Here is a 27,751-nt window from a genome sequence, read left to right on the forward strand (position 1 = left end):
TCATTCTGGAGCTGCTGCTGGCTCAAATGGAGACTGGGACACAGGTGGGGTGAGGCTGTGGAAAGAGTGGAGAACAGCTCTGCCCAGATCATGCTGTGGGACTCTGGACAAACCATGTAACCTCTCTGATCACAAAATCAGGGAGCTGGATCAAAACACAGTTATCTCAAAGGGGCCTGCCGGTTTTCCGATTCTGTAACTTGCAGTCACCTCCCCCACATGGTGCCTTTGTCCCACTGTCTGGAAGGGAAAGAGGGCGCTGTCTGTGCGAGGCAAGGGGGGACCTAGAGATAAAGTAAAAAAAACAGGCAGGTTAAGACAGATGGGGGTGGCAGCAACGTGGGAAGAAGAGGCTCTCTGGCAGCCTGTGGGTGGGGTTCTAGAAGGGGTGGAAGGGAGTAATCCTTGTTGGCCCTGCAGTGGCGGGCTGGGGGCGGGGGTGAGGAGTGGATGATACTGAGACATGTTTTAAAGTTGTGAGAAACTATTAATTATTCAAGTCATGCTTCATAAATATTTCACGGCGGGTTTGCACGGGAAATCAAATTCTGTATTACTTGCCACCCCTTCACTTGGTTCCTGGCTGGAGGTAGGGAAGGGAAAGATTCCCTCTGTGGAGATCTCTAGGGACAGAACGGGTGACAAGACCAAGGATGCTGATCCCTTGGCCTTGGCGGTCGGGTTCTGGCTTTTGGGTGAATAAACCCACACATCAGAGTCTGGCCTGATTTGTGGAGGGAAACTGAATCAGACTCAAACCTTACTCCCAATCTCAGCACAGGGAAGGGGGCTCCCCAGCATGCCCCAGGTCCTGAGAGGCATCCCTGAAGAAGAGGCTCCCCCGCGTGCCCCATGTCTCCGGAGGACCCCTGGGAAGGGGTTCCTGAGCTGTCCCATGACCCCAGAGGAGTCACGGGCTTCTCTGTGGGGCCCAAGTAGGGCCACCTGCAAGCTGCCTAGCTGTGTGGGGAGGCTATGAGGGCTCCGAGATGCTGGAGAGAGGGTCACTCTGTCTCTTCCCACCTCTCAGGTGAGACTCATGGGAACCTCTGCCCCTCATTCCCTCCCTGGACCCTGAGGAGCTCTGGGGTAGCCTCAATAACTGGGCCCTTAAATGCACAGGAGGGACGGGGGAGGACCCGAGCTCCCCAGCATCATTCCCCTCCCTGAATGTCTTCCCCAGTGGACACGGGGCATCAGCACAGTCCCTCACAAACCGCCAAGTCCCAGGGCCCCACTGGGCCGGTGCATTTTTTGCCTTGTGGCAACAGCTCTTTTGTTTACTGACTTCTCTTTCTGTCCCAACCTCTTCCCTTGCCATCAACCCCCTTCCTTCTCCCTCCCTTCTTTTCCCATCTTTAGGTGCACTCCTATCTTATGCCAGGAACAGCCTCCCACTACTCCAGATCCATACGGAACATCCTATCCTGCCTTTCCACCCAGTTTCTTCCATGAAGCCTCACCTTGATGCCCTGCATCTAACCACATCCTGCTCTGGGGCAGAAACCGTCATGCAGGCAAGACTGACCTTACCTGAGAGCCGAAGGGGCTTTTGAATGTTGACAACATAGGCTCCTTGTAAGAATTAAGCCTGGAACCGGATATCAATGGGCACACAGCAGCTGTTCTACAAACATTGTTTCTCCTAGGCCAGTGGCCCTCAGGCTGGGCTGAGTTGGAATCTCCCGGAGAGTTTTGTGCCCCACCTGTAGTGTGTGATTTAGCTCAGGGGGACTCTGGAGCATTTTGTTTGAAGCTCCTTGGGAGAGTCCAACATGCAGGAAGGTTTAGAACTGTCTAAGCACCATGGGGGCTAACAAAGAAATAAACAGCCAGGGCTTCATCTCCAAAGACTTACTGGTCTGATGGAGCAGGGGCTCCAAGAGGCAACACGGAGTGCCATGCAGGCAGATGCCATGGAATCCCCAGTAAGCCAGGTTCCATGGGTGCTGTGGGCTGGGTATTCGGAGAAGGTGTGGAGTGGCTCATAAGCAGGGCTTGGAGGATTGAGGAGGACAGGGCTTGGGGAAACGTGGGGAAGGAGATGGAGAAAGGAAAGGGGTCAGGCCATGCAAAGCCTCGGGAACAGAATTGGGTAGACAAGGCGGGCCAGACCGAGGAGACTGGACCACAGCTAGAGGCAGTGGGGCCCTGGGTCCTTCTTGAGGTGGACCCAACATTCTACAGGGTAGATGGATTAGGATTAGAATGGGTTCCAACCTTCAAAGTCAGGGATTGAAAGAGGCCATTGTAGCAGCCATGAAAATGGGAAAAGTAAGACTCTAGGACCCAGTGATGGAGTGGTTGAAATCAGAATTAAGGGAAGCCGAGCCATTGTCCACGATAACTGTGGCATGGTGATGAGTCCCTGACAGAAATGGGCAAGTGAGGGGGGAATGACACGCTGTGTGTGGGAGTTGACAGCCTGGGTGGGTCACAGAGGTGACGGCAGGACAGGGGGCCCCGGTGGCCTTTGAGTGAGTCACGAAGGGGAGAGCCGCAGCTGGAGACCTGGCAGAGATCTCTAACACCCAAAGCAAACTCCGGCTTCCTGAGGTAGTGGTCGTTCCTATCACCATCCAATCTGTCGCTGCCACATGACCCCAGGATAAAAACTGTTTGGGGCAGGGGCGCCTGGGTGGCTCAGTCAGTTAAGCATCTGACTTTGGCTCAGGTCATGATCTCACGATTTGTGAATTCGAGTCCTTCTTCCAGTGAGCCCCGCTTCTCTCTCTCTCCTCCCCCTTCCCTCCCCACCCAGGCCCCTCCTGGGATTCTCTCCCCCTCTCTGTCTCTCTCTTTCCTCTCTCTCTGCCCCTCGCTCACTTGCACCCTCTCTCTCGCTCCCTCTAAAAACTAAACAATACATAAAACAAACTGCAGGGCAGGTGACTGGCTGGCCAGCGCTTGTTTGGCCAGGTAATTTCCGAGCTGGATTTTGTGCCCAAGTTTGGCATCCATGCCACACCTCTAAACACTTGGGGAGCGCTGGCTCCGCCTCTGTCTCAGTCTGTCTGCGTCTCCCTCTCAGTATCTCAACTCTGCTGGATTAACAACTTCTGGGTATATACATACAGATAACGTACGGTATACATGCCCTCTCTCCATACACACACACACACACACACACACACACACACACATTTATCGCTGATTGCCTTCACGTGTGTTGGGTTTCCCTTGGCAACTTCCTCAAATCCTTTCAGAAGAAGGTGGGGGTACAGATCCTAAAGAGCCAGGTAAACCTACCTATCCATTAAACCCATTACACATGCGTGTTCTTCTACGTGAGCTCCTGCGTGTGCAGTGAGAGCCAACTGTGTCTAGAAGGAGGGGAGGTTTTCAGGAGTAGAGGGGGAGCAGAGAGCGCGGGCGCCGGCTGGAGGGGCGTCTGATGCACCCGTCTCCATTCCCGTCTGCACGTATGCCATACCTCTCCTTCTAGACCTCAGGCCCCCGAGGGATGGGCTGTGCCCGGTCTGGGTCATCACTGTAACCCCCACAAGCCGGGGCCACCGAATTAAATTATGAAATTCAACCAATTAAGCAAATATTTATCAAACAATTTCATGAGAAGGATCCTGCCAGGTGGTGCTAAAGAGTTGTCAGCTGAATGGAGAAAGAAGGAGGAGGAGGAGGGAGGCAGATGAAAGAGGAGGGAGGAAGGGGCAGAGGGTGGAAAGTGGGCTCCCCTGGACTGTTCTGGAGCATTTGATGCCCATCCATCACTTCAGGCTTCCAGCTTCCAAAAGCAGCTTAGAATCATGAGGAAACTACCCCATCACAGCCATCATTAATCTGAGAAATCAACTGGATGGCAAAACTTTGAAAATGAGGCAGCGTGAGAGGCAACAGAGACGCCCATGCCTCCCGCACACCTGCCGGACATGACAAGGCTGAGAGGTCCCGAGAGCCCCAACCCCGCAGAGCCCCTCACCAGGGGCCGCCTCTGCAGGGCCAGGGAGGGTCCTGGCTGGAGGGGATGTGGAGGTCAGGGTGAGGTCTGGAGACAAGCCCTGGGAGGGGAAGGTGGGGTAGGGGTGCAGGTGAGGTGGGGATTGAGGTGGGGTTAAGGAGGTCATGGGACGGGGTGTTGGTGAAGTGGGGGTTGGGTAAAGAAGGTCATGAGATGGGGTGCTGGTGAGGTGGGGGTTGGGTTAAGGAGGTCATGGGACAGGGTGCTGGTGAGGTGGGGGTTGGGTAAAGAAGGTCATGAGATGGGGTGCTGGTGAGGTGGGGGTTGGGTTAAGGAGGTCATGGGAAGGGGTGCTGGTGAGGTAGGGGTTGGGGTGGGATTAAGGAGGTCATGAGAAGGGGTGCTGGTGAGGTGGGGGTTGGGGTGGGGTTAAGGAGGTCATGGGAAGGGGTGCTGGTGAGGGGGAAGGCAGAATGAATGTGGGTTCTGGGATAGAAATGACAGGGTGCCCGTGTACAAGGAGAGGGCAGGCCATAGTAGAAACACCGGCTGCCACAGAACCTGTACAAGAAATGAGAGAGGTGACACAGCCATTTTGTGTAATTGTCACAACAATACCATGGGGTAGATGTAAGTATTATCACCCCCATTTTAGAAATGAAGACACTGAGGCACAGGAAGGTTAAGGAACTCACCCAAGTTTGCCCAGTGAGTAGGCAGCAGAGCCAGGGCTCCAACCCCAGCCTGGTCACGCTGCCACTGGGCCAGCTGGGGGCCCTGGGCCTGGGAACCACAGCAGCTTCCCTGGGGCCGGGCCAGCCACCGCAGGTTTGGATTGGGACCCAGCCTTTCAGATTTAGAGGGCTGTGCTCTCACACTGAAGGACAGACTCCCACAAGCGGCCTGGAGTCTGCCCACAGAGGTCTAGCCGGGCAACAACCATGGTCACGAGGTCTGTAGCCCGCGCCGGTCAGGTCGCCGACGGCTGGGACTCACCATGAAGTAATAGAGTTGTGAGGACCGGGCCATGAACTCGGGCCGACACACGGCCACACAGATCTCCACGAAGCCTGCGTGCTGGCTCGGCTTGGCCTCCCCCATCTCACACACGATCCTGCAGAGAGGAGAGGACAGACCCTGTGGTCACAGGACTCCCAGATGTGACCCCTGGGCCCCATACCTACCCAGGCCTTTTCTCTGCAGTAGGGTCTCAGGGGTGGGCAGGGGAGGAGGAGGGGAAAGACACCCGATTCTTCCCTGCAAGGCTCCCCTTTGGTTCTCAGGAAATGAGGAAATACAACCTACAGGGGTCTCCTTGGAGACCCTTGGAAAGTGAGGAGCCTAGGGGAGGGTCCCTGTGTCCTGACCCTAGACACCCACTCCCTCGTTCAGGAATTGTCCACTGAATTGTGAATCAGAGGGTGGGAAATGTTTCAGCCAAATAGCACAGGGAACACCGCTGGCGTGGCCCAGAGAGGTAGTGACCTTCCCAAGGGCCCACAGCATGTCAGACAGGGACCCTGGAGCAGACTTAATTAAGGTTTTCAGACCCTCACTCAGGGGCACTTCATTCCCACTGCATGGACTGCCTCAGTGGAGTATTTTCTGCCCCCACCCTGGTGCCAGCTGGCCACTTGGCTGGATGGAGAGACTCGTGCTTGGGGAGAGGGGGAAGGATGGAGGAGAGTCACACATTTGTCCCTTTTAAAAATGCTCATTGTTTTAATTACAAAATTTGTTCATACCCCTCAAAAACAGAAGTGCGACAGTAAAATTAAGTGTCCCTTTTTCACTCCTAATCTCTCACAAAAGCTTGGTGTATATGTATATATCCTCATAGACCTTTCTCTAGACCTATGCAAACACATGTAGTGTGTGTGTGTGCGTGTGTATACACACACACACACACACAAGATCAATATATAATTAAGATCTCTATTTTACAAATGAAGAAACTGAGACACAGAAAAAGTTAGGCAACTTGCCCGAATATATATATTTGCAAATATACACACACACGTTCTACTCAGAGACACAGCGTGGATTTGCCTCGTGTCAGGCACAGCCCTCCTGTATTCTTCCTGACAGCTTCATTGCAGTTCATACTATGGCTGCACCATTATTTATTTAACTATCCTCCTCCTGATGTACATTTAACTTATCCTGATTTTTCTCCTACTCCACATAACCCTGCAAAATGAACCAACTTTTTACACATACGTCCCGAAGCATTGCATATTTATTAGAATAAATCTCTGAGGAGGGAGCTTGCGGGGTTGTTGTTTAGGCATTTAATGTTTGATAGGTAGAAGAAAATAATGGTCCAAAAGGGTTGTTACCAATTTGCACTTCCGTCAAAAGCAACAGAGGGAGATTCTTTCACTCTTTTTCCAAAGCTAGATATTATCAATCCTTTGACAGTTTTTCCAATGTAATAGGGAAAAAAGATCTCCTTTTTGTTTTCATTGTTATTTCCCTGATTACCAGTCACGTAGATAGTTTCAAGCATGTGTGTGTGGCTGTAAAAAATCTTAGATAGCCTTTCCTTTGATTTGTCTGAAGCTGTCTCCTTATATTGCTAATGGATTGTCTTTTTGTGGGAGCTTCTGAATGAGCAGTATTAACTTTTGTCTGTAGTAAGTATTGCAATTATTCTCTCTTAGCCTGTCATCTGTCTTTCAACTTTGTAATGTCTTTTGCTCCACTAACATTTAAAAGTATCTGTGGTAAAACTGCTCCTTCTTTTACTTTGTGGCTTCCAGGTTCTGTGTCTGTCTTAGAAAGAACTTCTGGGTGAGAGTCCAGTAAAAAGATATGCCTTTCTGTCCAGATAGCATATCTGGCACACGTCCAGTGTAAAGAAAAAATAGAAAGTATATGAAAACACTTGCCGTACATATACCTCCTCCCACCCCATTTCAACCATCCAGAAGTATCTGTTGTCAGCATTTTGATGTACATGGTTTCAGACTTCTTTATCTTTTATAGAATTAATTAGAAACTCTAGTCTGCTTGGTAAATGATGTTCTCACTAATACACCTTTAGTATACACCTGGTCACGATTCTTCTGTAATATCAGATCTCATGGCTATATAGTTACCTGCCTGTGGATGTACAATAATTGATGGGATTGATTAATTCCCTATTTTAAAATACACAAATTGCTTCTAAATTTCCACTGTTAAAAATAAGGCCGGGGCGCCTGGGTGGCGCAGTAGGTTAGGCGTCCGACTTCGGCTCAGGTCACGATCTCGCGGTCCGTGAGTTCGAGCCCCGCGTCGGGCTCTGGGCTGATGGCTCAGAGCCTGGAACCTGCTTCCGATTCTGTGTCTCCTTCTCTCTCTGCCCCTCCCCCCTTCATGCTCTGTCTCTCTCTGTCTCAAAAGTAAATAAAAAAACGTTAAAAAAAATTAAAAAAAAAATAAGGCCCAAATAAGTATTCTTGCAAATAAATATTTGTGCATTCTGGTTATTTAAGTAAAGTTCTAGAAATATTATGACCAGACTGAAGACTTTCAATCCACACTTCTAAATTTCTTTCCACAAAATTTGTCCCAATTTACATTCTCAATATGAATGTATGAATATGTTGTTTCTCCTGCTTCTCATCTGCACTGGACATTGATTTTTAAAAATTGTTCCCCATTATTTTAATTTTCATTTCATTGATTACTAATGATTTTAACTTTTTTACATGGCTTTTGGTTCTTTGTCTACTTTGTGAATTGCACAGTCATGCTCTTTGCTCATTTTCTGATATTTACTTTTTTTTTTTAATGGAACCTCTTTGTATGTTAAGAAAAAGCATGTATTAACTCTAATTGGTTATAACAATAGTCCCAGTTTATCATTCATATTTTTCTTTGATTTTTGATGAACAAATTTTAAGTTTTATATACTCCAATCCCCTGATCTTTTTCTTTATAATTTTTTTCTTTTGCTGTTATGCTTAGCACAGTTATACTTCCCTTATTTGAAATCAAATAAATTCTCACCTGCATTTTCTTCTAGTCATTCCACAGATTTATTTTTGTCACTTAATTCATTAATCCATCTGGAATTTATTTTGGCATATAATGTGAAATAAGAGTCTGGTGTATATTTTTTTCAGGGAGTTAATGAGGACCACTTATTGAATGATCTTTGCTTCCCTTGCTGATTTGAAATGTCACCTTTATCACATCGCTGACTTTTTATGTATCAGGATTCTTTTCCTGGGTATTCTATCTTATTCCACTGATCTAACTAGTACCACAATATTTCAATCATGTGACTTTATAGTAATATATTTTCTATCTGGCTTTGCAGGTCCAGAGTAGGGCATTTTGAAGTTCCCCAAATCACAATATATCAGTAGCAGCTTGCTTTTGGTTTTGTTCTAGGAAGGACTCAGAAAGTTGAAGGAGCCACAGAAAGATCTTTGGGCAAATAAGCAGTGACAGACCATGAGGTGAGTTCTATCAAGAATAGATCCTTCTATCATAGCATCTACTAAGAGCACTTTAGGAAGATCTGGAGGGAAATCAGGAGGAAGTGAGGATGGTGGTACTGATGGTTCCAGAATCACGAAACCTGCGCAAGACCAGCAAGCTGACAGGTAAACCGCACTGACATACCCATGGGAGACCTGCAAAGAGTCAGTAACTCACGCACACAGGACAGGTGGTAAGGTGTCACTCTGGGAGGGGCAGCAAGATGGTATAGAAGATAGATTCTATCGTGCTGGTAAACATTTCATGGGAGAGTCTGCTGGGCTGGAGAATTGTGCTTACTTATTTCCAAGGCAATGATACATGACTCACAAACGTCCTCTAACAGGTGGATTGGGAGGTAAAGGTCAATCATGGAATGACCCACTCCAGGCACCAGCAAACTGCACGGAGAAAAAAACAATCCAAAATTCCCACAGGCCAGAGAGTGGGTGTGGGGTTTCATTTTCAGTCTCCACAGAAAGGACCAGAGGTTTAGCTTCTTTCATAATTGGAGGACATGAGTGGGGTTGGGGACTGCAGGGGGTCGGGAACTGAACTCACACTTCTCTTGCAGAGTTTCATTTTGCTTTGTCTCACCACTACCCACAGTCACACCCCAAGGAGGTAGTGATCACTTTTCTCTTCCCTCCCAGCCCCATGTCCCCCTCCCCTTTCTACACTTGCCAATATGGTAGCTAGCTAGTTCAGGGGTGGGGAGTACACTAGAATATTAGGGGCATTCTACTCCCCCCACCCCAAGGGTCTCTAACACCTTTTGCCATTGGCTGTCAATTGTTGGCCAGGGAAGGGGGGGTCAACAACAAGAGAGAGCCGTCTCGTGTGGCTTCCACTTACTGTTCTGCAGGGATGTAGCCATCCACTAAAGGGCTGCACTCCACACCGGCCACCTTCACATGGGAGGCGATGTCCCGGAATTCCAGACCCAGGTTCTCCCCTCGGATGGTGACCTTGGTGCCCCCTTCCCGAGGACCCGTGACTGGGATTATCTGGAGGGAGGAAGCGCGGTAATTTGACAGGCACCGAGAGAGAGCCATTATTCACTTGCTGGTGGGGCAAGGAGAGGTTTCTGGCTCTTCCCCCTCTCTGCCCCATTCCCTGAGTTGGGCCCCTGTCCACAAGGGCACCCAGGTCTGGGACGCTTAATGGCAGGAACTTCGGGTAGAGAAGTCCGTGTTTGGGTGTGGTATTAGGAGCAGTGTTCAAATCCCCTCATTCACCTTCCTAGTTTGTGGAAGAGATGAGGGGATGGAACATGATATACACCGTTCTCGGGTGATTCATAGAAAATCACGGAATAAAGCCTCCCGGCATTTGCTTGTGTTGTTTCATTCGGAAGGAAAATGAACAACCCTCTTGATGCCCACCGCCCTCCGCGCTATGGCAAACCACCAAGTTTTCAAGATCCTTCTCAAATGTCACTTCCCCATAACCAGTTGTCCCCTCTCTCTCCACTGACATGTAATGCTCCTGTCATGGTAACAATCACTGGTGTCTGATTCCTCATCCTTCGGATCCTGTGTCTCTGAGCTCAGGGATGGTGTCTTACTTCCCATGGACTCCTCAGTGATGGCACTATATTTATCTCTCAAGTTGCCATTGGGCTGAAAACCACAACTACCCAAGCATCTTCCTGGATTTAGAAGAGCATTTGTCACAAGCCCTTTGCCTTCATTGTCTGGCTTGGTTTCTACCAGAGATGGGATTAATTTAGACTTTACCCTCATATACTGGCCAAAATGACTGGCTTTTCCTTCCAAGATGTCACCATTGGTGTTAAAAACCCATGACTGAGACGCTGGGAACCAACAACCAAGGGCCTGCTTTGAGGTAGGTGCCCCATACAGTTCATGCGATCTAATTATGACATCCCGCAGCAGTGACCCTAGTGGCAGAAGACATTCTGTGCCAGCCTCTCCTGGCATTTGAAAGACCAGAGAAGGGCACATTTCCCATTCCTGGTGTCTCTGAACACCAGCAACTGGATATTGGCCAACACCAATGGGATCGCAACTGAAGGAGCCCAGACGGCCCACCTCTTAATGTTTCCTACTCTCTCCACCGCCAAGGGCCACAACTGGGGGCTCCACCCTGGAGGAGGGTGAGAGAAACCAGGCTGGAGGGGCGGCTTTGCCGGGGAAGTCTGTTCACCTACGAGTTAAGATATTTCCTGCTTCTTACCCATGCGTGCACATGTGCACGAGTGAGCGTGCACATGAGTGTGAGGGTTTTCAAATGCATGTTCCCACTGTAGTGGAAAGACAGATCCCTCGGAGGCAGGGGCCCTTTCTGTGAGAGGGAGGCAGGCAGATATAGGGAGGGCTGGAAGGCGGAGGGTATGTTCTCAAATGCCTGTCCAGCCAGTCCCCAAAGCCCCACTGGCACCTGGCAGGAGTGGCTTCATGATATCCCAGCCCTGGCGTGTTGTCCTGAAAAAGGAGCTTTATCTCTGGCCCAGTCCTTGGTTCCCCGGGCTCCCCGGAGGGCTGACGCCAGTATGGAGCCAGTAAATAGCCTCCGTCACAGGGAGATTTGTTTAATTTGCCATCTCCTCCCTGTGATTTTCTTGGTCTCAGGCCAAGAAGGAAGCAAGTCGTACTGTTTGCTGCAGACACACGGTTAGCAGTCACGCGTGGCGGCCCCCGGGGGTGGTTCTGCATTAAAGGCTCTGCGGGTGGGGGAAGTTGTAAAGGAGGGGGACTGGGGCACGTAGGGCTCAGGTGCCCTCCTTCCCCAGGTTAAATGCATGTCTTTTGCCCCAACTCGAGAGCTGCTGTTGAGATTCCTACCCATGTAGGAGACTGAAGTAGAGTCTGAGGGAGACTCCCCGTGTCTGGAAAACCAGGAACGCGGAGGACAAAGGGACTGAAGTGGGGGGGGGGGGGTTGGGCACATACAGAGGGCCACCACCGTGGGGCCACTATGCTGGAGGAGGTTGTGCACCCGCAAAGGTCAAGCTCCCTCCCTGCCTTTCTCCATCCCTTGTAGGCGTGCACAGCTTGTGAGTGGAGGGGTAAGGGAGTATCTCTATGGGTGTCTTGCCTTTGTGGTGAGAGAGAGCGCTAATCTAGGAATCCAGAGACCAGGGATTCAGGGACCCTTTGATTTATGCTTTGGTGTGAGGGCATTAGCATCTCTGGGCATTACTCTTTGTATCTGGGAAAGGGGGCTGATAACCCTGGCTTTGGCAAGCATTATAACTTGAAATGTGTCCTCTCCCAAATCCACCTGTGGAAGTCCAAATGCTCAGTACCTCCAAACGTGGCCTTATTCGGAGAAAAGGTCTTTCTAGAGGTAATCAAGTTGAAATGAGGTCATTAGGGTGGGTTCTCATCCAGCATGACTGGTGGGTGTCCCCATATGAAGAGGGAATTTGGACAGAGACACACAGAAAGACAATGAGAAAAATTCAGGGAGAAAAGCCAGGAGAGAGGCTGGGGCAGGTCCTCCCGCACAGCCCTCCGAAGGACCGGTCCTGCCCAAATCTGGGTCTCAACTTCCAGCCTCTGGAACTGAGAGATAGCAAATTTCTGTCTCTGAAGCCCCTCCGTCTGCGGTACTGTGTGGTGATAGCCCCAGGAACCATGTGGGGGGGTTGCTGTGAGCACGGACAAAGCAAGGGACAGGAAACTGCTTCGCAAACTGTGAAGGACCACACCAACATCTGGCCTATTATGGTAACTGCCACGGTCAGGTTATTGGATACGTGTGTGTTTGTGAAACTCTGCACAGAGCCACATACCTGTCTATCCTTACTATGTATGCAGGCGAGACAGAACTCCCTTTCCTGTGTTTTTCTCTGCCCCTCCCTGCTTTGTTATTAAAATCAGCAGCCACTAGAGCAAGGGGGCGTTGAGTACCTATAATGTACAAATGCTGTGCTAGAGGCCCAGAGGGTCGTGCTGTTGAGACATACACGCCCCTTCTTTATTGTACCAGGGGAACACGGTGGGAGGTGAGGCCTGAGGGGTCTCTCTGCCAGGAGTGGAGAGTGGGGAGATGAAGACACCAGTGGCTAAATAAACCCCAGGGGCAGTGAACCCCTCGGTGTAGACATGGATGGCAACAGCTTTAACAACGTTGATGATGGACGAAGAGGAGGATGGTGAGATCCCTGTGGGCTGGGCACAGAGCCAGCATTTTGCATAGTTCGGATCTCAGACAATCCTTGTGACTCCTCTGTGAGATGGAACCTTAGACCCCTTGCACACGTGAGGAAGCTGAGGCACGAAGGTAGTGATAAATTAGCCCCGGGATACCCAGCAACTGGCTGGCAGAGCTGGGATTCAAGCCCTGTTCTCGGCACGTTTAGCTCTTCCCTGCCTCTCACTGGTCTTTGCTCCATGACCCATGTCCCCTGAAGTGTGCTCCAAATCCATTTCTGCCATCTACCGGCTTAGGTCTTGCTTTGAGTGAGTCCCAAGGTCTCACCGTTTCCACCTTCTCCACCTCCCGAGGGCTGGGCTCTGTGCCCTGGAACCCCATGCACCCTCTGCTCATGGCTGAATGATCGGTGAGGTTGTCCCCGATGGAGCTTAACAGCCTCATCACCCAGATTCTGAGAGACAAAGGGAGAGTGGCCAGGACTTAGAGTCATTTTTGATACTGTTAACATGGAGACTCCAACAGGACAGTGGAGCCCTTCTCTGTTTTCAACCTTCCTTGATAAGGGAGACACCCCTGGACCAAACCCACAGCTTCTGCAGAAGCCGGGCAGGAAAACAAGGATGCCCCCAGCCTGCCCTGGTAATCACTGGGGTGGCTGACACGACGGCGGGGCATGGCTGGTGAGGCCCCAGGCCATGGCAGGGCACGGCTCGGCCACCCGGAGCGGCCCAGAGGCCCATGGCTTACCTCTGTGATGCGGGGGTTGGTGCACCTGCTGTTTGCACCCGACAGCTCCAACCACGGGCTCTCGTGAACGGGGCAGTGCTGCCTCAGGGTGCACTGGCCCTGGCTCTGGCACCAGCCGCACTGGAAGTCCGGGTCCGCCTTCAGGCACAGCCCGCAGCTCTCCCGCATGGCTCCGCACTTATAGAGGTGAACTGCGGGTGAAGGGCAGAGGGGAAGCGGGAGGGGATGGGACTGTGGACAAGGAGTGCAGTCCCAGCCTCGGATGATGAGACCCAAGCAGCCGTGTCCCTTTAGCCATTCTGACACAGAGAAGAGCAAAAGAGAACTTGGGCCCCAGGCAGCGAAACTTAATCAGAAGTGGGTCTCCCTCCAGAATCATCAGGGCTCTTGTGGCCAGTCCTGCTCACTCCGCCACACCCAGGACCACTGCCCACGGTGGCCCTGCACCCGAGAGGTCACGGAGCAGTGCACAGGCATAGAGGGCAGGCTCCGAGCCAGAGGGAGAGGGTCACCACTGGGGCAGGGATGGAATAATGTGTGCCCTCGAATGCAGGGCCTCCCCCTCCCTCTGCCCTACCTCCCTGCCACCGGGTTCCACCTTCCACACCTTTGTTCTGAGCTGGGTTGTCGATGTTGAAGTGCCCGTTCCACACAACTGTCAACTCCACAGGCAGATTGTTGATCTCCATCCCTTCATAGGAATACTGTAGGCAGGTTGGGAGTAGGAGAGAAAAAAGTTGGGTTACAGAAATTTCTAGGGAGAGCTAGCTCTTTGGCCTGGAGCCCGCGAGGTGCTTGGGGCTAAGGACCTGCTGTGACTGTGCCTGTGTTTGAGGGCATGTGTGGGGAAGCATGGTTCGGGGAACAGGGTAGGGCGGAGGGGGGCAGGATACTAAGGCAGGGGAGGGGCCAGGCCTGGATGGGGCCCATTTGGAATATGGATTCACAGAGCAGATTAGAGCGGAGCTACCCAACCCCCTTCCACGGATGCTGGCTCACACCAGCTGTCGCTTCCCATCTTCCTCCCTCGCTGTCCAGGGGAACCTTGTCGTTAGGCCCCACCAGGCCCTTGATTCAACTTGGGAATGTTAATTCCTAGGACAAGGTCAGAGGGGGTGGGTGCTTTATCAAAGACCTAGAGAGGGCTGATCAATTTCCAGGCAGGGGTAGTGGGTGAAGGCACTAGAAATGAAGGGGCCGTACTCTTCAGGGGCTGAGCTGATGGAGGTTAGGAGTCAGGAGAGCTGGATGTGGCTTAGAGGTGAGGTGGGAAATCCTGTGGACACCCTAGGGACCAAACCTGGGAATTTGGGTCAAGACTCCAAAGGCATGCACTGGCTCAGAGAGGCCAGGCCCCAGCTTTGTGGCTGCCCATGCGGGAGCTACCTCTAGGCCTGGACAGGGTCCCTGCCCAGCTCTCTTCGGAATCAGTGCCCCACCTGGCTGGGTCTCATCCTTGGGACTGAGTGCTGGGGCAGGGCAGGGAGGGAACAGGGAGTGCCAGCCCCCCCCACATCTGCCTTCTGAGAGCAGACACTTCTCAATCCCCAGAGAAGGAGGCAGGTGGCAGGGAATCGGAGCCTGCCCAGGGCAGCATTTCCAATCCGTACCTGGTGATTTTCTCATCATTCCACCAGACTCTGCTCTCCACAGGGGGTGAATGGAGGAATGGAACAGAGACAGGTTTTCTGCAGAGGAGGGGCTGAGAGCTGGCAATTTGCTAGAGGGGTTCAGTCCAAGAGACCTGGCCTGAAGTGATGTTTGCAGAGCCAAAGGCTCTTTCAACTCAGTTGAAGTTTGGAGGGGCTGGGGCGTGGGGGTGTTGATGGATATTATGGAGGTAGCTGGTGCCCCCTCCCCAGAGCAAGCGAGCTGCTAGCTTCTCACTAAGAGGCTACAGAACCTTGGGAACGCACAGCCTGTGGAGGGTCTCAGGGCTCGAGACGGTGCCTCTGCCTCTGGAGCCTATCCATAGAGACTTCTAGAGGAGATGTTACAATCCTAACCTGGGAAATCGCCCTAAACTCCTGAGTTATTGCTGAGAATGTGCTCCAGTGTGAATACATCATGACACTATCCTCATACACAACATCAGTGGGATGGTTGTCTAGCCTTCTTCAGGCTCTACCCTAGCACTCCCAAATTTTTCACTAACTCCCTGGAGACACGTGCCCAGACCAGGGAGCCACATTCAGTGTTTGCCCCACAGGGGTGGTGGTTTGCTCTGTACCATCCACTCTCTCATAGAATCTCCCCTGTGACCCGCGACACCAGGGTCTGGGCTCAAGCCATAGAATAAAGCAAAGCTCCCCAGCCCTGAAGAAACAACCACAGGGACTTTCATGATCGCTCAGCTCAGCTGGTGACTCATAAGCCCTTTGCTATGTAGTGCAGTTGATCAACTCCCCAGAGATGATGTTCTTTGCTTCTGGGTCAGACGGAGTCCTTCTAAGGCATCCTGAGCTTTCTCACAAAACCTCTTCCTCTCTAGACTGGTGGTTCTCAGGGTGGTCTGTGGGCCACAGTCTTCAGAACCACTCAGGGGGCCTAACCACGGATCCCAGGGCCTCTCCCTACACCTGCCGGGTTGGAAGACGGGAATGCATTTCAAACAGGCAACTCTGTGACTCCAGTACTCTGGGGAGTTAGAGACTCACCACTCACACTCCCTGTGGTCTGCTAGAAGCAGGGGACAGCGGCCTGCAGGAGCAAGAGACAGGGCGGGGGAGAGGAGGGCGGGAAGGGGAGAGGGACAGACTTTTCCAGATCTGCCTCCCACTCCCTCCCCTAGCCAAGCTCCACTTCCTCTCCTTCCCATCCCTGTTTCCATCTCCCTCCTCCAAGGCCCCAGTGCAGGAAGACTGCTAAGGGAAGGTGCTAAGGGCTGGCTTGAGGCTGTCCTGCCTCTATCTCCAGGAGGGATGCTGGTGGTGCCTAAGTCAGGATCCAAGCCTGGCTCCTGCTTCTCAGGCCTGGGTCTGGCCAGGATTCAATGTGGAAGCAGCAGGTGGTGACCAGGGGCCCCATCAACCAAAGATCAATAGAACCTTCAGGCCTCTCTCAGAAAGGCCCGGAAATCCCCCAGAGATTCTGCATACATATGCATGTGTGTCTGTGTGCACAGACGTATTCACATGCAGCTGACCTGAGAAGAGCTCACAGCACAAATCTATGTTACCTGCGTGTTCACACACGCGTGCACACACATACGGGCACATACCGCAACAGAGGGGTTCCGCAGTGACCGCCTGTGTGAATGTGAGCAAATGATGTAAGTCTCGGTTTCCCCATCTGTGACGTGGGAATTATGAACACTGCAGACCCAACAGGACTCTTTTGAGGGTTCAAGATAACCATCCAATGCGCTGAGCACAGTGCCTGTCACAAGGAATGAGCACTCAAATATGACTGTGTGTTTAGTCTACGCGTATACATTTGGGGATGCCGTCCAAAAATATGCTTGTGTTCCCTGTGTTTGTGTTTATGTGAAGTAATAATAGCAGGCATTTATTGAGTGTTTATGCACCAGACTCTTGGTACATATGGGATGAACGCACACGAGCATGCTTACGTGTTTTGGAGTGCATGTCTGTGTTTGCATGCATTTAATTTTCAAAGAAAATTGAAAATAAAAGACTTCAAGGATCAAATATGCTTGGCATCGCTTTATCTTTTTATCGCCCATTCCTGGGATCTTGACTATGAAATATTATAGAAGCCATTAACCCCTGGCGCTCCCCACCACCTCCTCCCTCTCTAGGGAGGTCACTGTCATTCCTGGAAGTTTTTTCCCCCCCGTGACCTGCGTCCTGCAGCAGGAGGGGGCCAACAGCTGGGGAGCCTGGACCACTGGCTCCCATCCCCCAGGAACCCCCACCTCTGCTTCATTTAGCATTTATATAGCTCTCCGCAATCAGCGGGCAGTTAATCTGCACAAAACCCAGAACTAAGGGGAGAATGTTTCAGGCTCTCAGGGGCCAGGAGGTTAAGTGTCTCAATCAAGGTCTGGCACATCACAGCCCAGCTAGGGGATGATGTTGTTCATTACCTCGGGAAAGGGTGAGCCTCTACCTTGTCAAGCAAAGACAAGACCTATTTAATTTGGACATTCTTTCCACTAACCATTCCCTGTTCTGAGCTCTGAGATGTTGTGCTGGAAAATTCTACCATTCAGGCGGACAGATCTGAACAATGGAAGAAGCTTGTGTAATCTCCGAGACCATCCCCAGGACCCCCGATGGCTCAGCAGACCCCTTCCCAGCTGTGTTCCAGTAAAGCAGGGAGGGGGCCAAGTTACCTCCCCATCCTTGTTCTGCACCTGGTAAACCGGGACACGGAGAGGAGATGGGCCGCTGCTGTGGGTTGGTGGAGGCTGGGGGGATGGAGCTGGCTGCCCCCTGCGGCCCCCTTGCTCCTGTGATTGCTGGTGCCTGAGAGGCGGGGACTGGGCACTATTATTAGAAGCACTTGTCATTTCCCTGGAGCCTTGGTCTAAAGGAGGCCAAGAATACCCACAGTTGTTCCTCCCTCCAATTGCTGCCTGTGAGCTGCCCTGTTTTCCTCCTACAACCACTGCTGCACCCCCCCCCACCCCCGCACCGAGGGCTCCAGCGATGGCCCAGGGCCTGTCCCCAAAATGTGGCCTGGAGACAAACTGCCTGCCCACCCAGCCTAGTATCCCACCCACGTGGAGTTTTCCTATGTCTCTTTTCCTTCTCTGCTTTCCTCTGAGATCTCTGTCACCCCTCTTCCTCTGTCATCACAAACTCGGGGGTTTTGTTGGATTTCCCCAGTGGCCCCCCTCCATTCCAGAAAGCTCAGGGATTGAAGAAGTGAAACAACAAAACTCCTCCCGCAGTCCTGTCTGAGGCACATCAGACCTTGTTCCCAAGGATAGCACCAAGGCTGGGTATAAAGCGCTCAGTTGCTATTTTTTGCCCAACCTTTGATTGGGGGGGGGGGGGCGGTGTTATGAAGCTGGGTTGAATTTCTGAATTTGATATTTACTTGCTGTGTGACCTGGGGTTGGTCACATGCCCTCTCTGGGCTGCAGAGATTCCCCTCTGTTACAGATCACAAGCAGACACTCTCTCAAGTCTATTCCTGCTCTGGTAATATGTTGTCCTCTATAACTATGGTAACAGAGGCTTGCGGCTGATTATGACCCCAAAGTTTTTTAAGGACGTCACTTGATGGCAAGTGGTATCCTGGCCAAGAACAGCATTTAAACTGAGATCCTTGAAAAAGAGAGGCTCCTGGGAAGAGCCAGGGCTGAGCCCTCCTGAAGTGCATGATATTCCAGCAGGTTCTGGTAGATACAGGGAACTTTTCCTGGAATCTACCCTTTGTGGGGTACACCTCCTGTCTCCTCACATTCTAAGACTTTAAAATGGTACAGAAACAAACTTCCCCATCACCTTCCTCGTGAGGGTGTTGAAATAAGAGAGGCTGAGCTGTTTTGGGAGCAGCAACCTTAGTAAGATACTGTAAACCGGCCCATAGCAGGTGGGAGACCTCAGACAGATTCCTAGCTCCAAGGGCCAGAGTTCAGGGTCCTGCAGGGATGGCAGGGGGATGTGCAGGGAGCCTGGGAGTCATGTCCTCTCATTGGTGGTCAGAGCCTGGGGCCACAGGCCTCCAGCCCCAATGTCATGTTTCTTCTGTGGTCCTGCTGACACGAGAAGTCTCCTGGAAGTGGATCTGAACTTGCCTGAGCTCCTGCGCTCAGGAAGCCAGCCAGCTGGGCAAGACCCCTATGGGGGGCCTGGGGCCTCTCAGGGCTGAAAGCAGATTTGACCGCTGTGTCCTGGGGCATCAGGCTTCCAGATCATGAAATCCCCAAGTAAGGAGCTGTGTGTGACCAGCAGATTTTGTCAATCCCCAGGATTCAATGTCAGACAAGCAGATGTCCAGCAGCACCTCCCCCTTGTCCCTATGGTACTGACCAGGATGTCGGGAGAAGCACCCTGCGGAGACACCCCAGACGAGGGACCCACCCCACCTGTCAGGGATGCTGGGCTCCATTCTGAGTTCTCAGGAGGCTCCAACTTTGCCCCCACAGTCAGGGCAATGTGACCCCTAGGGGGCTCGTTCATTGAGTCAGGTCTGGCTCAGGAGTGCTGAGGGCCATTCGTAGAAAGGCATTGGGTCCCGAGGCACTGAGTTCTGACCAAGGAGTTTATAGGATGAACTCAGGCTGCTATATGGGGTGCCCTCGTCTGTTTGAGCCGGATGAAGCCCGGGCCCATGAGGCCCAGTCTTGTGTCTGGGGAACAAGGGCTCTCCATCATCAGAGGCCACAGACTCTGTCCTCCCTCTTGGGCCAGGTTCCCTGGGGCAGTGTCTCTGATGAAACAGACTTTTCTACGTCGTTTAAACCCCTACCTGCCTTCTGCTGACTCACATGTGGAGCTCAGGCTTTTTCTTCCCACAGGAACTTGCTTATTTAGGGGAGAATCACTTGAGCCAAACCCTTGGGGCTGGTCTAGTTGGCTTCAGGATTTATGAGGAAACAGGAGGTGTTTAATATCCCATTTGCTTGTGGGTTTAATCTGGAATGCTGCAGAAATCTGCCAAACAGCCTGGCCACCAGGACAGGAGGGAGATGTACCTGTGGGAGCTGTGGGGACACATCTGGGGTTTCAGGGGTTGGGACATTAATTGCCAGTTCAGTCCCTGTAATGCTGAGCGACCTTGGGCAAGCATGTGGGCCTCTCTGACCTCCACTTACGCTTAGAGTTTTTCCGTGAGCTGCTTTGTTCAGGACTCTCCTGGTCCCATATCACATCCCTAAATACAGTCACCACATATAAGCACCCCGCAGCAACAGGAAGGATGAATGGGAGGCAGTGTGACATAGGAGACCCTGAATCCAGGCCCAGCCCCGCCCCTCCCTAGCCATGTGACCTTAGACATTTCGATCTTTTTCTGGGCCGGGGTGGGTTACCCTGAGGCGCATGGAACTTCAGCCCCTTCTCAGGCCTGCCTATATATCACATTTTGTATTGATTACGTTTTATTCATAAAAGAGGGTCCCCCAGATTGTATAAGTTTCCGCCCCACGAATCTAGGACCTGCCCCTGCTTCTGGGCCTCCAGGTTTTCATTCGCACGGTGAGGAAGAATATTAAGGTTTCCTACAGTTTGAACATGTTATGAGTCTATAAGCCTCATGTTTGTCTCTGAGCGGTCTGGGTGCATAGAGGTGGCCGAGAAAGAGAATGAGAGAGAGAACAGAGCAGTGGCTGGGGAGACCACACGGTCGGCAGGGGAGCAGCCACGCAGGAAAGGTGATGCAGGGGCTGCTGACCTGTCTTTCGTCGGGCATGGGCTTGATGTGGATGTTCTAAGCCCCGGGCAGGTTTGTGCTGATCCAAGCAGCACCCCTCTGGCTAGCTCCATCCTGTTCCACTGCTCCCTTTGCAGGTGTTTGGTCTGTCTTGCTGGGAAATGGCCTCTGTGCAGATACGAAGGGAGCAGCGGGCCTCTGCCGGCTCACATGAGGCCCCCGGGTCAGCCCCGGTGGGAAGACAGGGCCCAGGGACTCCAGAGCTGGTCTCTGGAAGGAGGATGGACATGGATGTTCCCGGAGCCGAACACACCCTGCAAACACCTCTCTCTGTCCACGGACAGCACTCAGCAGCCCCATGGCTGGTCCATCATCCCCTGCCACCGCGGCCCCTGCCTTTGACAGAGGACCCTCTTTGCCATAACCATGGGCAGACAGACCTCAGAGCCTAGCACTCTGCCGGGGTGGGCGTAAGAGGCTGAGCCGGGCAAGCAAGGTCGGGGGAAGCAGTGAGGCAGGGAGCTCGTTTTGTGGGTGTGTGGGGAAGCCCTGCAGAGCTGAGCTGATTTGGGGGTGCAGGAGGGGGGCTCAGGCGGCCCGGGAGCGGCAGGGCTAGGGGCACTCACAGAGGTGTTCTGGCACTGCACGCTGGAGCTGTTGAAGCGTAGGGCAGGCACCCTCTGCTCGCTGCCCTGGATGTTGAGGATGCATTCATACCCGCGCTGCCCAGACTGTGGCTGGGGAAGGTTCTTGGCCTTGAGAGTGATTGGCTTGATCACCTCCACGGGTACCAGGATCTTGTCCACTCGCAGCAGCTGGGGGCAGTCCTGGAACAGACAGCACAGCTCAGGCTGGGGAGCGGGAAGCCAAAGGTGCAGGGGTCTCTCCGGACCCAGCCCCGATGTTTGCCCTGCTCCACCCTCCCTCAGACACACCCACAGAAGGTTCAAGGCACTGGGGCCCATCCTCAGCCTCTGTGTGGGAGGGAAGGGTCCGAGAAATCCCAGACTCTACAGTCACCTCCTGGAGGCCACTTCTCACTGAGGTTGTCTCCTGCCCTCTTCAGTTTTCAGTTTAATGCCCTCCAGACTGACACTCCTGGTTGCCTCTTCCCAGCACCCCTCCGACCCTAGCGGAGACACACTCAGCTGCTGGGTGTCCCGGGTCGCACTTCGGGCTTCAGTCCTAGGCTGCCAAGAGTTGGGACAGAGAGACCCACCAGAAGTGAGCTGTGGGCCCCAGCTCTGGAATGTGAGTCTGGACCACAGCAGGGGGGGGTGGGCAGGAGGGTCTTCCATACGTGGCTGAGTTTGGCAATTGGGAATGTTCTGGAATGAGGCCCAGAGGCCTTTTAAGATCCAGAAGCTTCTGACTGCCCTCTGAGGTTGGCCTGACCCCAAGGAAATGCCCCTCAGAGAAGACACACAGGGAGAACCCCTGGGATGCTAGCAATGAACACACTCATTCCTCAGGCTGAGTGGGGTCCGTTGGGCCTTGGGGGAGGGAGGAAATGACTGGGCCCTTTTCCCTGAGGCAATCAGCTCTGTCCAGGAAGGGCTGGGAGGCGGGGAATGGGTCAAATACGGAGTGTGGGTGTTCTGTCCTCTTTGCAGAGGTAGGGGCTGGCGTGTGGCTGGATTCTGAGAAGCCGAGTAGAAGAGAGTCAGTATGCCAGCCCTGATCGGCATGGGCAGGAGTGAGGACACAAGCAGGGCCTGGGTCCCCCCAGACAGACCATGCCCCAGACTACTGCTGTGGCACTGTTCGGGGCATGCTGAGACAGATGGCTTAAAAGCACGGTATACACATCCTTCCTGAGGATGCTGCCCTCAGCAGAGGCTGCTGGCTCCTGACCCCAGCACTCCTCCTCAGCAGACTGAGGCAGAAAGGAGGTTGAGGCAGAACAGCAGACTGGAGGGGTTGCAGGCAATCAGGCAACTGGCAGCTGTCCCTCCTGGGTCTGAAGGCAAACATGAACCCCTTCTGTCACTGAAAACTAGGAGGGAGAAGACCCACACTCTAGTGCCTCCTGAGCTTCTGGACAGCTACGGAACCCTGAATACATCACATCCCCACTTGGAGACTCAACTTCCTTATCTCTCGATCCGATGGGCTCCAACCACCCGTTCAGCTCTTACCAGTCCTGATTCCATGATTTGGGGTGGTCTCACCTCTGTCCTTCTGGATTACCATGGAGCCTGACCAGAGAGGAGCAAGTGTCCCAGGCCCATGAAACTAACCCCCCTCTCTCCTTCAGGCTGCCCATACCTTTATTTTAAAAGGCAGGTAGGAGAGGAGCAGCAGATCAGGCAAGCCCACTTCTGGATATATACCCAAAAGAGTTGAGAGCAGAGACTAGAACAGATGCTCGCTCACTCATGTTTGTAGTAACATTATTCACAACAGCCAAAAGGTGGAAGTAGCTCAAGTGTCCACGAGTGGATGAATGGATAAACAACATGTGATATATACTTACAATGGAATAGGATTCCATCTTAAAAGGAAGAAAAAATTTTCTTATTATTATTATTTGGGAGAGAGAGAGAGAGCACTTGCTAGGAGGGGAGAGGGGCAGAGGGAGAAAGAGAATCTTAAGCAGGTTCCACAATCAGCGTGGAGCCCGACACGGGGCTCGATCCCATGACCCTGGGATCATGACCTGAGTCGAAATCAAGAGTCAGATGCTCACCGAACTGAGCCACCCAGGCACCCCCCCCAAAGGGAAGCAAATTTTAACACACAACAGGTGTGAATCTTGAAAATGTTATACTAAGTGAAATAAACCAGTCATTCCACTCATATGAAGCACCTAGAATAATCAAATTCATAAGGACAGAATGGTGCTTTCTGGGGGAGGGGAAATGGGGAGATAGTGTTTCAGGGGGACAGGGTTTCGTTCGGTTGGGGAAGGTGAAAATGTTCCAGAGACGGATGGTGGGGGTGGTTGCACAACAGTGTGAATGTACTTAAAACTGGCTAAGATGGTAAGTTTCATGTGTGTATTTTTCCATGATTAAAAATCAGTGAAAACACAGAGGAGCAGCAGGAGGCAGGCCAGCAGGAGGGGAGAAGGAGCAGAGCGGTGAACCTGGCATGTGGTCCTAAGGCTCTAAAGTGCACGGTCTCCAGGGACCTGGAGGTCCCACATGGAGAGAGTCTTAGAAGCTCCATTCTGTGTCCCCCGCCCCAGCACGATGAGAACACAGGACACGTAGAAGACAGGAATGATATCGTGACTAGGATGAAGCTCAGGACTGGGGCAGGAGGTGTGTGATAGCGGAGGATCAAGAGAGAAGATCCACGAAAAGCAGGGAGTTTCTAGCCAGAGGGTCCTGGCTCCGCTCCTCCCTTTACCTGAGGCCCTGGGCAGCTCTCCTCTCCCTAAAGCAAGCACAAGCCTGGCCTTCCCTCCTGCTGCATCCATGTCTGCATACGGTTGCATTTGGAGTAAGGGAAGTCCTGGATCTCTCACTTCCATCTCCTACAGCAAAATGTTGCTGCCCTTGAACGATGTTCAGAAAGTGTCTCGAATCTGAGAGTCCTCTGGACCAACCTAACGGATCCCTTCTACTTTGCAAAGGGGAAATCAAGGCAGGGAGAGGAAAAATAATGGCTCAGTATCAGCAGACATGCTGGCAGCTGAAGTTGAATGCCAACCCACTATCTTTCCTCCCCTTAATGAAAGAGGCAAGTTCCTACTGGTGGGCCGGGACCCCTCAGGATGGGGTGGCGGGTCCGGAAGGATCTCCCCGAGCATAGCAGGACAGGGGAGCTGCAACACCCTCCTGTGGGGGCTGGGACTTGGCCTCCGGCTGGGCTGCTTCTAGTGGGTGTGATAGGATGTGGGTAGAAGCATAAGCCTCTCTTCCTCTGGAAGATTCTCTCTGAGGCTTGGCACACGTTCTTTAATGAGTCCTGATTGCCAGTGGCCCCATAAAGGCCTAGTTTGCATATAAAAAGGTTGGCAGGTCTGAGAGTAAGTTCATTAATAATAATTGGAGAGGCCCAGGGCTGGGCTGGGCCCATTTTCCTCTGGTGGTACTGCCGATTGACCCCGGTGTCCCTCCTAATTGAGATGTAAAATGGCAATTTTTCCTTAGGCAGCAAGGCATGAAGGGACCATGGCCACCACACTGTCCCTTCCTCCCATCCCAGCTCCTCAGATCCTGACCTGCCTCACGCTGAGATCTCAGGTACAAAACCACCTCTTGCTCGTGGGAAGGTGCAGGGAAACCTCCCTGTTTCTCTGACCGTGTCTCCAGACCTGACTTCCCAGCACCTCCACGGCAGCCTGGGGCTCAGACAATCACCTCTGAGAGTCCTTAACCGGAAGAACCTGGCTGGGGAGCCACTGATCTCTGAATGCAAGGCTATCTTCTTCCTGCTAGTTTCAGAATCTTGCAAGGGCTCTAGTCATTGCTTGGCTTAACTGAAAGTGGGGATTAAAAGCTCCTCCTCCAAAGGGTTTTTGGTGGGGAGGTGTTCCATGAACTACCACATATAAAGTGCCTGACACAGGGAGAGCAAACATTCCACAAATGTTTGTTCTTTCCTCATCTACTGCCTGACCAGCTCAGGTCGCACCTTGTCCCTCATCTACTCCCTTTTCCTACCTCACTTCCAAAGGATCCATCTCCCCTGCTACTACCTCTGTGTGCTTTTCCATAAACACCCCATCAGCTCCCACTGTCCAGCTCTTCCCACCCCTTATGAGCTTCAGAGCCTGACAACTCCAACAGCTCTAAGTGCCCCAAACACAGGGGGACAGGTACAGAGGCCCCGGGTCCACCCACTGCTCTCTAACAGCAGTTCCCTCTTCTGGAAGGTGACATCCGATAGCTGCATGTTCCATATGCTCTGTGATGGGACCTCTGCCAACCAATTACGTGGCCTTGGACAAGTCCCCCTCAAACCCTCTGGGTCTCCTCGGCCACGGAATAGAGAAGCTGGTTTGGATCCAATGAATTTTATGGTCCTAGTTCTATTATTAGCCCAATAGATGAACTATGACATGTCATTTTATAGCCTTGCTGAAGCTCAGTTTTCCCATCTCTAGACTGGGATAACAATGCCTGCTCAACCAGGTGGAAGTGTGGTATTCAAAGTATCGAACAGCGGAATGAACACTGGAGGGGCTGGAGGGGGAGCCTTCTGGAAGTGGCCATTTACTTATTAGTAGGGAAGTATTTTAATATTTTAATAACTGGCGCATTGCAACCTGGTACAGTCATACAGGCGGTGTGGCTCTGGTAGGCATTGTGTGATGCTGTTATGATTCTAGTCAACACGGTACAAGGGATTCAAGGATTCAATCCAGTGCACGTTTCGCCACCTCCATTACCTTCCACGCGCTTTCCTGTTTGCTGTCTTGTTTCACAGCCAACACATACGATCACGGCCACATTCATGGTAAAAGAAGCAAGGGCACCCATGACCTCATTCAGTTCCCACAATGACAAGGAACAAAATATTTTCACCAGATCATCTTACTGATTTTTGTCCCCAGATGATTATCTAGCCCCCATACAGAATTCCTCAAAAACATAGTATTTTTCTTCTTCTTCTTCTTCTTCTTCTTCTTCTTCTTCTTCTTTTTTCAAGGAAGAGATTTCTCTGAACTATAAATGGAAAGGGCGAGCTCTTGGAGGTGGAGAGCACCTGCATTTAACAAGATTATTTGGAGACAAATGCATACATTCAAGAACCAGATTCTCCTGGAGGCTGTTTTGCTTGTGGCTACATTCTGCAGTTGTAAGAACAGGGCTGAGAGTGGCCGTGGCGTGAAGTGAAAGAAAATCTTCAGTGTCTTGGCTTTTAGGAGGTGGCTCTGGTGGGCTCCAGGTCGACTGTCCAGCCCCACGCACGTTTTGGTTTTCAGGGAAATGCACACGGAAGTAAAGATAGCAATGCTAATGGCAGGGAGCAGGAACATCAAGCCAAAGTATGAAAGCACAAAGATGCCTTTCTATCTACCATGTCCAGCATGTCAGTGGCTGCTTTATACAGAGGTTTCATTGCATATTTAAATAATTGAACAAGGACATAAAGCACGCTGCTGAGCTGAGAGAGAAAAGAAAGACTGCCCTTAGGGCTGGTGCTGCCTGGGGAGGCAGGTGGTAGGCTTGTGGATTTACAGCCCCCCGTGTGTGTACAAGATGAGGGCTCTAATTCTCCTAGTTGTTACGGCAAGATTGGGGAAATGTGAAGCTCTGGGGGGAGTGCAGGGCAGGGGCAGCTAAGGAATAAGTGATTTGCGGGGCACCACTCGCCACAACTGTCGCCTCAGCCCCCATCAATTCCAAAGAAGCCAGCCCTAGCCCCAGCCAACCCCCCAAATTTACACTCACCTTCTCAGACCCATGATGCCCAATACAAAAATGTAACGCGCCATATATTTTCTTGCTGTTCCCCAAGTTTATAATGCCATTAGCGTGATCTACGATGGGCTGGTTTATGGAGAGAGCAAAGTAATAATACAGAAAGGAAATACCCATAACCTCAAGGGGGGTGGTGGGGCAGACGAGATTGATGGAAAGTGCAATTGTCTGGAGAAACGGCAACCCAGTAATGGAATACCTGGGGTGGGGGTGGTGCATGGATTGGAAGCAAGTTCTTTAGCTGGCTTTGGCTTTGTTTTCTCAAAGGAAGGTGAAGGGCATGGCAAGGATGGTTTTGATCCCTTGGGTTGGGCCCCAGGAATGGCTCCTCTTGCCAGAATCACCTACAAGGTAGATGGCCCAATTTCTCTCCAGAGTCCAACAGCAGGTAAATGCCCTTGGCCTGCCCTGTCTCAGGGGTTTATTTCAGCACGAGGGGCAAACAGCAGTCCAGGGGCTAGGACCGTCCTCACCCTGCCAACACTTCGGTCTTGGAGAGGACTGACAATTGGGTTCAGCAGATTTTTACAATACCCATCTGTCCACAGCTTCATGTTCGGGGTGTCGGTAGGGGATGTTAGAAGAACCTTACGAGCACTGCTTCAGAAATCAGACAGAATTCATTTTGCCTCTTCTGATCTTACACCTGCTCTCTGGAGTAAATGCTGGTTGAACTTCAAGAAGAGGGAGGGCCTACAGGAACTTTCTCTCTGAGCCTGTGCACCGTGGGCCTTCCTAGCAAAGCCCATCTGGTCTGGCTCCTAGGGAACAGCTTCAGCTGCAGCTGACTTTGCATTCCAGTTTAGATGAGAAATAACAGTACAAT

At 52.0% G+C, this 27,751-nt stretch overlaps 1 protein-coding gene across 5 annotated transcripts in view; it reads right to left on the reverse strand.

Annotated features, from left to right (window-relative positions):
* PLXNA4 (plexin A4) overlaps positions 1–27,751 on the reverse strand; it is a 588,877-nt gene that overhangs the window by 56,899 nt on the left and 504,227 nt on the right. For all 5 annotated transcript variants that reach the window (XM_042924932.1, XM_042924950.1, XM_042924959.1 and 2 more), the window contains 5 exons: positions 21,175–21,375; positions 13,869–13,965; positions 13,262–13,452; positions 9,245–9,396; positions 4,913–5,030 (listed from right to left, as the gene is read on the reverse strand). In XM_042924932.1, coding sequence (XP_042780866.1) covers positions 4,913–5,030; positions 9,245–9,396; positions 13,262–13,452; positions 13,869–13,965; positions 21,175–21,375 — 759 coding nt within the window. The remainder of the gene's footprint in view (positions 1–4,912; positions 5,031–9,244; positions 9,397–13,261; positions 13,453–13,868; positions 13,966–21,174; positions 21,376–27,751) is intronic.

Source organism: Panthera leo, chromosome A2 (genome assembly GCF_018350215.1).
Source record: "Panthera leo isolate Ple1 chromosome A2, P.leo_Ple1_pat1.1, whole genome shotgun sequence".
Lineage (NCBI taxonomy): Eukaryota > Metazoa > Chordata > Mammalia > Carnivora > Felidae > Panthera > Panthera leo.